Raw genomic sequence first — 8,718 nt, 5'->3', positions numbered from 1 at the left:
CGTCCTGTGCCACTGCTGGAGGTGCCCCTGCTCTGGCGGGGGGTGGGATGGGGGAGCTCCAGAGGGGCCTTCCAGCCCCCACCACCCTGGGATGCTGCAAAGCACAACTCAGGCTTTGCCCAACCGCTGTCACTGCCCTCATCTCCCCAGGGCTGCCGTGGAGGTTTGGGGACCTCCATGGGGTCTCTCACCTCCATGGGTTGCCCCTGCTCTGAGCAGGCTCATACAGAGCCCCCACAGCAGCAGCAACGGGCATCCCACAAGGACACAGAGGGGCTCAGCCCCCCCCAGCCCACCACCACACATCACCAGCAGCGAGACAGCCCCATCCGCACTGGGGTGAGGGACCTGCCCCACACTCAGCCCCACCACACACACACACCACCAACCACCACTACCACAGGCACACGCAACAGCTTTGGACTTCAGCTTCCGACACATAAACAGAGACTCCCCCTTCCTGCTGGCTGCTTCCTTCAGGTGCACAGGCAGATAACATTGTCTGGCAGTGGAAAACAAGCTGTCTTCATCCCCTACAGAAACAAAAATCCTCCTGTTGCAGCATGAGCGACGCCAGGCACATCGCCTGCCTTAAGGGGCCCCTGCAGCATAGCATCACAACACCCAACCCCACTCCTCCCCCCAGCCCTGCTTATATGACACCGACTAAATCAGGCACAGCTGAAATAGATCCATATGATGCTGAAGATTGTTTTTCCTCAGCTGTTCTGGCCAAAACAGGAGTTCTCTGAGCTTCTTCGGAGCTGGCTGTTGCAGGTGAGCCATGTAAACACGCCAGTTTATTTTTTTGATATAATAACTGTTTCCAAAATCTCTCATGGCCCTGGGACTTGGGGTGGGGGGGAAGCAGCTCTCAGACTTTAGGGCTGCAAATATAGTATCTTCAAAAAGCACTACGTATTTTCATATTTTGTCCCTTTCCCGGGGTTCCCCTCATGTTTGGATACGGCTAAAGCATTTGGGAGACTAAAGAGACCGAAGCTGAAGATGACGGTTCAGGGATGGAAACCCCCTGGGAGGAGGAGAGGGGGTGTTCCCGGGGCTGCACGGCCCCATCCCGGCTCTGGGGTCGCACATGGGTGTGAGAGCCACGGCTTTCCTTTCAGAGGAACAGAAATGTTTCATCACTGTCGATAAAAGCCTGGAAATGCTACGAAACGCACCCCGGAGTGTTTGAAAGCTCAGAAGAGGCGAAGGCTCCTCCATGGGTGACTTTGTGCCGTTGATGATGTTGATGGCCGTGCTGGATTTCAGTGTTGGTGTTAAGGGATGTGCAGCCCCGGGGAAAACACTGCTGCTTGGGAGGCAAAGGGTGACATTTCAGATTCTCCCAATTAAGTGCATTTATCTGCTGTAAAAATGTAGCCACACCATTCCTGATGTTTCTGGGGGTTTTGTGCAGATTTTTTAAAAACAGAGCCCAAATCCTGGCTTGCTTCGAATTCCACAGCCCGTCTCTGTCCATGCATCCCTTCACAAGGCTGTCCCCCCCCAGCTCTCCTGGAGCCCCTTTAGGCACTGGAAGGGGCTCTGAGCTCTCCCCTTTTTCGCCTTCTCTTCTCCAGGCTGAACCCCCCCAACTCTCCCAGCCTGTCCTCCCAGCAGAGGGGCTCCAGCCCCTGGAGCATCTCCGTGGCCCTATCACAGACTGGTGGTGGTTGGAAGGTACCTCTGGAGATCACCCAGTCCAAGCCCCTGCAAGAGCAGGGTCACCTACAGCAGGTTCCACGGGGTTGTGTTCAGACGGGTTTTGAATATCTCCAGAGAAGGAGACTCCCCCACCTCTCTGGGCAGCCTGTGCCAGCCCTCCATCCCCCTCACAGTAAAGAAGTTGTTTCTCATGTTCTGACAGAATTTCCCATGTTCCAGTTTGTGCCCGTTGCCCATGTCCTGTCACTGGGCACCACCGAAGAGTCTGGCCCCATCCTCTTGCCGCCCACCCTTTAGATATTGATAAGCATTGATGAGATCCCTCTCAGCCTTCTCCTCTCCAGACCGAACAGCCCCACGTCCCTCAGCCTTTCCTCAGCGGAGAGATGCTCCAGTCCCCTCAGCATCTCCGTAGCCCTCTGCCGGACTCTCTCCAGGCTCTGAAGCGTGGACTGAATCCTTCTGTCGCTATGGTTTGGGGAGCAAATCATCTTCTCAAGCCCCAGACCCAGCATCGGCATGCCCGCTCTCCGTCGCCCACTCTCCAGAGATATTTATAGCTCAAAACCTTCACGGTGCTGGGGAGGCTGGTTCCCAGCGGTCTCCAGAATTTGGGATGCTACCCCAGCTCTGCTGCAGCGCGGGGCCGGGGAACAGGCTTGGAGAGGACGGGGGAACAAAAAGCAGCCGTGCTGGATCTTTCCAACCTACGCAGCCTCACAGAAGAGGCTGCACATCGCCTCGATTGCTACGTAAGCGCGCGAGGAAGCAGCACGTCTGATGTGAAGGCAGAGGGACATATGGCCCAGCGTATGCAAATGCATTGTCACTCGAAGCATAAAGCAGAGGGGTTTCTGGTGAACATTTCTGAGCAGAACAGAGGGCAGATATGTAAAAAAAAAAAAAAAAAATTAAAAAAAAGTGGCAGCAAATCAAGTCCTGAGTAGATCTGCAGTATCTAGGTTACCTTAATTATGTTCGGCTAAATATGGATGCCAATTAATTAGAGGGCTGCTGATTTCCAAAGAAAATTAGTTTACTCTTAATGAGCTAATCAGTCCCTATTTGAAAAAAAAAAAAAAAGAAAAGAAATTAAGAAATTATTAGATTGTACAAAGGCGTGTGCAGCCAGTTGACACAGAGTGCCAAGGTCCGCTCCAGCTGATATTTATTGGGTGCGATATCGCCAGGACTTCCACACAGGGCTGACGATCCCTTCGGAACAGGTTGCAAATGGCATCGCACTCCCTCTGCTCTCATCCTGCTGGGACCGGACTACGTTTGCCAAAAAAAAAAAAGGGTAAATTGCTGGTAATACCGGTTATTAGCTCAGGATTTAGGACTAGGAGCAAGCGGTGTGTGGACGGGCATCCTCCCAGCTCGGTGGCACGGGGAGGGAGGCAGAGATGGAGGCTGGAGCGCTCCGAGTGCTCAGACAAAGCTCCTGTTTTTTCGAATATTAATAGGAGTCAAGCTGTGCGCCGCAATTAAAACGCTGATTATAATTTCTTCCATCTGTAGCTGATTCTACTCCAGAAATTAAAGGGAAATTCAGAAGAGATGTGAACGTTACACGGGGAAAACATCTAAGAGGAATGGCAGGGTGTGGGGAGACGGGGTGTAGAGGGGCCCAGAGAGGAGCGCTCCTCCATCCCAGTGCGGCCAGCTCGGCCAGCTTCCCCTCCCCGCTGGAAACCCCGGTGGGTTTGGCACCGCAACTTCGCTGTCCGGCAGCCTGAGAGACAAACACCTTCTCCACATCCATGTCACATGTCTTCATACGCGGTGCGTCTTCAAATTACATGGTGCAGCTTTAAGGGGAGTGAGTGCAGCTCCTCCGATGTCAAAGATGCTCCTGAGAATGAGTGTCTCGGAGACCCGTGTCCCATCCTGCAGCCCAAGAGCCGTGGGGCGAGGGCAGGATGCCCAGGGATGGGATGCGGGTACCAGTTTGGAGCTGCTGGTCCACACGCTGGAGCACCAGCAGGAGAGAAGCAGCATCAGTGCAACCGTGGTACCCCGCGGCAGTGCCGGGCACTGAGGGTTCAGGAAAAAAAGAGAAGGTAATATTTATTTCATGTTCAAGGTCGTGTCTGCACAGCTTTTCCTCCAAGAGGTGCAGCTCTGCGTCTGCCGGGCACTCCCAGTGGGATCCTGTGAAGCATCTGAAGCATCAGCTGAATTTCTGGGAACGTCAACTTGCGTGAGCAAGGGAGGTGCGGATTCACGTGGGTACTCGTGCAAAGAGCTGGGGAAAGTCTCAGCCGGGGAGGCAGAAGCCCAGCGCGGTGGGGAGGAAGGGCGCGTGCTGCAAACATTGACGGTGCAGAGGTGTACGCGCCGCCGCTTCTCCCGTGGGTACAGTCGCAAAGCAAAGCCCGGAGCCCTCTGCGCAGCACACGGCTCCCGCGCACCGGCTGCTTGTAAGGGGCTACGGCTTGGTGATGGTCTCTTAGAAATAAATCTCACGTGAGGTGGCATCCGCCGGAGGGTACAAAGCAAAAGCCCCCGGGGTTTTGCATCAGTAAAACTGGGTGCGCAGCCGTGCGCTCCCTCTCAGGGTGTGAAATTTGAGGGCTGAGATTATACGGACACGCTCAAAGAAAGGGCAAGGACTGCTACCTGCTCGGCAGGAGGGGGGGCTCCGCAGGGACTTTCCGGGAGCCGTGTCGGTGACATACCGGGGTCACAAACCCGAGCGGCCTCTGCCGCTGCCGAGGGGAAGGATGGAGATGCGCCCAACGCCCGCCCCGCCGGCACGTGCTGACTGAGAGATGCCAAAAACGCCGGAGCAAAGAGAAGCTTTTAACAAATGTTTCATTTTCTTCCTAAAGAAAAAAAAACCCAATTCGCTAAGGCAGCTGTAAATCTTCCCTTCCCCGCACAAGAAAACCCCAGTAAAGGACAGCGGAGGCTTCGACGCGTCCCGCTGCAGGAGGAGGATTCCCGGGACAGAGCGTGCATCCACACACCCGCACTTAGGGACCGTCTCCAGATCGGAGTCACCTCCGCCGGGGCCAAACCTCTTACCTGCTCGAGGGGGATGACGAGGAAGGAGCCCCCGCCGGCGCTCTCTGTCACGATGGCGAGGAAGCGGGCGTTGACGGCGCAGAAGTGGTTGTCGTGGACGTTCTTGGTGATGGGGATGCCGTCGAAGCAGTGCTCCCGGCTCGCCACCTTCCCGTAGACGTTCCGAAACTTGGAGCTGCGGTACTGCGGGCGCCATGACATCTGCCGGGCAAACACAGAGCGCTTAGCCTTCCAAAAATACCCCACCGGGGCTGTTCCCCGGTTGCTTTTCCATTTCCAATTGGGATTTTGCCCGACGAGGCACAGCAGTATCGGTGCGGCCCAGATCTGCGGATACACCACCCTTGAAAAAACGTAGTGTGTCTCCCTGGTGCAAAGGTACAAGTCACAAAAGGCATTAAAAGGCTCTCTACTCTTGCAAAATTTAAGCTGATCTCCTTTTCAGCATGAATGGCTTATCTAGAACACGCAGCACGACTACTTCGTGTGCACATGACAAATGAATTACGGCTTTTAACGCGATGGCTTGGAAAAGGATTGCTCTGGACCACAGGAAAGCATGCATCAGGGCAGGATAAGAGCACTTAGGCAGGGAGCGAGCACCGCAGAGCTGGTACGCGTTGTGTTGAGCTGTCTCCGCTTCTTTTGCCTGGGTCTCGCTGCGTGGATTAACCCGCAGCATCGTGGGAGCGCGTACCGCAGGCCGGCTCCCATCGCTCCCAAGGGTGAGATGCTCCCAGGGATCCCGCGAGCTGATCCTGGCGGACCAGAGATCCCGAGGACCCACCAGCTCGTCCTGCTTTCCCGTAGCAAGTCCAAGGGCTGCAGCTGCGTGCACAGAAATGAGTGCCCTTTTGCTTGTCCTCCCTCACTACTTTGCTTTTTCTAAGTTTAAAAAAAAAAGACTGGGGTTTGGTTTTTTGTTTTTTTTTTTTTTCTTTTTTCATTTCAATCTTCTTTTGAACAGCCCTTACGGTAGCACGAGTGTTCACCATAAAATCTATAAAGATTTAAGGCACTTTCAGTGTGTGGAACAGCATAAGAGACTAAGCCACCTTAGAGCAACATAAGTACTCGGCTCTATCCAAACAGAGGGTAATCGCACGCCCGAGGACTCGCAGCCGCTCGTGTCTCCATAACCAGCATCTATTGATAAAAGCGTGTAAGTGTGTACTTAAACTCTGGGTCATCTGCTGAGAGCATCTCTCAGCGTGAGGCACCACCAGAGGAACGCTCCGGTGGCTGCTCTGATCCTAAATAACTCCGACTGAGTCCCTGCTTCGCCCCAAACTCACCGCCACGGGCACAGGGGTTGGGAGCAGGGTGCGTTTGAGCAGCATCTCCCGAATTTGAAAAGGGAACGCTTTAAGACCGCCAACGGTAGCGTTTCCATCTCTAACTCTTACAAGCGAGCCCAGCGGCAGGATTAACTCATGGCTGAGTGGCAAAAGGCAGAGTGAGGAGCAGCGGAGGGTGACAACCCGCGCTGGGCGTTATAGGGCTAATGGCAAAGGGACACGTCGCGGTGACCTCGTGCGAGCGGACCCCCCGCTGTGCCGATATTCCCTGACACCCTGCCTGCAGGAAACCCGCCCCTAGGCAGAGTCCTGCGCGAGGATCCCGCACCCAAAATCCCAGCAATTATCTTCCACCCCACCAGCAGCGGCATCAGCCGGGAGCATCCTTCCGAGGATGCACGGCAGCACCAGGGCTGCGTGTTTGCCATGGAGGCGGCGCTGTCGGCAATCCCCAGGCTGCAAGGAAAAAAAAAGGACACAGATCCTTGAGGATTTAACCCCCCCAAAAAATACAAAACGAGAACAGAGAGACATTTTTGGCAGGAAAGGTTTCTGCTCTGAAAAAATGCAGACTCACGTCCAACAGCGCGCTGTGAATCTGTGCCAAACCTACCCAAGCGGTCGGAGCCGGGCAAGGCAAGGAAAAACACCCCGACTGCAGCTTGAGGAGTGGCTTTCCAGAGTTTCACTAAATCCTACGTTTTCCTTTGTCTGAAGGGATGAGTTTTCGTGTCAAAATTAATTTTTTCTATAATATTGAAAAAGAACAAAAGTGCGTTTCGATATTTTTTTAAGCTCTCAATTTGCTCCATGACCCTGCGACTCTGACTTTCATCTCGTTTCTGCTATCTGTGCCCCTCTGCTCTGGACCTATTGCAAAAAAAAAAGCCCCAAATTCTACCAAAAGGGCCATTTGCTCAATCTCTCCCTCACTAACCTTTTCAGATGCCTCGTGGCGTATCCCCACGCAGGAGAAAACCCACGAATTCCCCACTGCGGAAACCCCTCCTGCCCCACGGGGGTAGCAGAAAAGGGGCTCCAAATATTTCCTGCATCCAGAAATTCAACTTCACAAGTCACTCCCAAACGAAGCGCCAGCACAAACGAGCTCCGAGCATCCCGGAGATGTGTTTTTACTCCTTAACGTGGGTCTCCGTGCGTGTGCTACGGATGCTCCCGAGATGCTGCTTCCAGACCTCAGCACTTTGGCATCTCTCTTTTTTTTTTTTTTTTTCCAGCGCTCCCTCTTTTATCCTTTCACATAAAGCTGGGCAAGGCTCCACCCAGCCCCCGCCACACCGGGAGGAAGCGAGAAGCTCGAGCGCCTGTTTCACTGGAGAAATCCGGAATTTCGTTCCTTTAACCTCAGTCAGTATTTCCTGTAAGCAGCGTCACATCGCCCCGCGGCCCCGGGGATGCAGACAGCCCAGAAACGCCGGCAAAATCCCTGGCAAAGGGTTTGGGGCTGCCCAGAGCCGTCATTGTGCGGTGGGCGGCTCCCGGCCAGGGTCTCTCCTGCAGATTTCTGGTTTTTGGTAGCCGGTGGAGGCTTTCCCATGCCAGAAATAGCTCCCGTGCCGCATGGGAGAGCTGAGAGCCCGGTGGGGGCTCGGGGGGGGTCCCAGCCCCAGCGGCCGCGGGGAGCATCAGCCTTCAGATGGAGAGGGGGCTGTAGTGCGGGAGCAGCGGGGAAAAGCAGCCGATGGGACGCTGATGCATCAACGTTGATTCCGGCTTGAAAAAGAAAAAGCTCGGCATCCTTTGCCTCTGCTCAGCTCCTGCTGGCGCGCTGTCCCGTCGCCGGAGCAAGGTGCTCAGGAGGTGGGCGGGCAGGCACAAAGTCCGCTTTCGAAACATCATCTTCACGTCTGGTCCTTCAGCAGATGGCTTTGGCAGAGGCCGTGCTTTCCAGCTGGAAAGCATCCCAGGGAAAGCGGCGCCTTGCTCTGCCGTGCTGTTTTTCACCTCCAGCTTTGGCATGTGGAGGTGCTGCCGGCTCCGGCGGGATCTGCCCCTCCCCGGGCTGCCACCCTTTGCCCAAACCCCTTTCCCCGTGGAGCCCACCGGGCTGCGGGAAGCATCGCCTACAAATGAAAACCTAGAAATATTCTCTGGCTGAGAAAAAAAAAAATCACTGCTTTCCCATTGCATTATCCCACTGGGGTGCTTTTGTGAGTGATGCTTCAGTTCTGGATTCATGAGAACTTCTGAGTTTTCAAAAAGCTGACAGCTTTATTTTTCCATTTAATTTTACTATTTATCCCTCCATTTATTTTTTCCCCACTGTATAGACTTAAACCTTCTCTTTGAAGCTAGTATCATCTCATGGGGCTTCCAAGCATCCAGGGGATGGGGGAAGGAGCAGGAGCTGTTTTGTTTCTGCTGGCAGCCCACGGTGGCCGCAGCGCTGAGCCCATGGCAGCGCCGCCGGGGACACGATGGCTCCCATCTGGAAAGATTTCCCCGGCACCCGGCTGCTCCCGAAGGATGGGGAGAAGAGCGCAAGCCCACGTGCAAGGCCACCAAGGGACCTTAAGGATGCGAGGAAGAAGAAAGTCAATGAAAAACCAACGTGCAAAGGGTGATGCACTGCCCTTACGCTGCAAACACGGCTGCCGACGAGTTGCGCGTGGGAACTCCTCCCAGCAAAACACATAGTTTCATAGTGGCCAGCAGGTCAAGGGACGTGATTCTGCCCCTCTGCTCCACTCTTGTGAGA

General features: G+C 54.6%; 1 protein-coding gene across 1 annotated transcript in view; it reads right to left on the bottom strand.

Annotated features, from left to right (window-relative positions):
* Positions 1–8,718, bottom strand: part of CORO2B (coronin, actin binding protein, 2B) — a 31,076-nt gene that overhangs the window by 16,787 nt on the left and 5,571 nt on the right. Inside the window, exon 2 of the mRNA XM_009892078.1 lies at positions 4,702–4,902. Within this exon, the coding sequence (XP_009890380.1) occupies positions 4,702–4,902 (201 nt within the window). The remainder of the gene's footprint in view (positions 1–4,701; positions 4,903–8,718) is intronic.

Source organism: Charadrius vociferus, unplaced genomic scaffold (assembly GCF_000708025.1).
Source record: "Charadrius vociferus isolate BGI_N301 unplaced genomic scaffold, ASM70802v2 scaffold249, whole genome shotgun sequence".
Classification (NCBI taxonomy): domain Eukaryota; kingdom Metazoa; phylum Chordata; class Aves; order Charadriiformes; family Charadriidae; genus Charadrius; species Charadrius vociferus.
The sequence above is the reverse complement of the archived record's forward strand: the minus strand, read 5'-3'. Positions and strand labels throughout refer to the sequence as shown.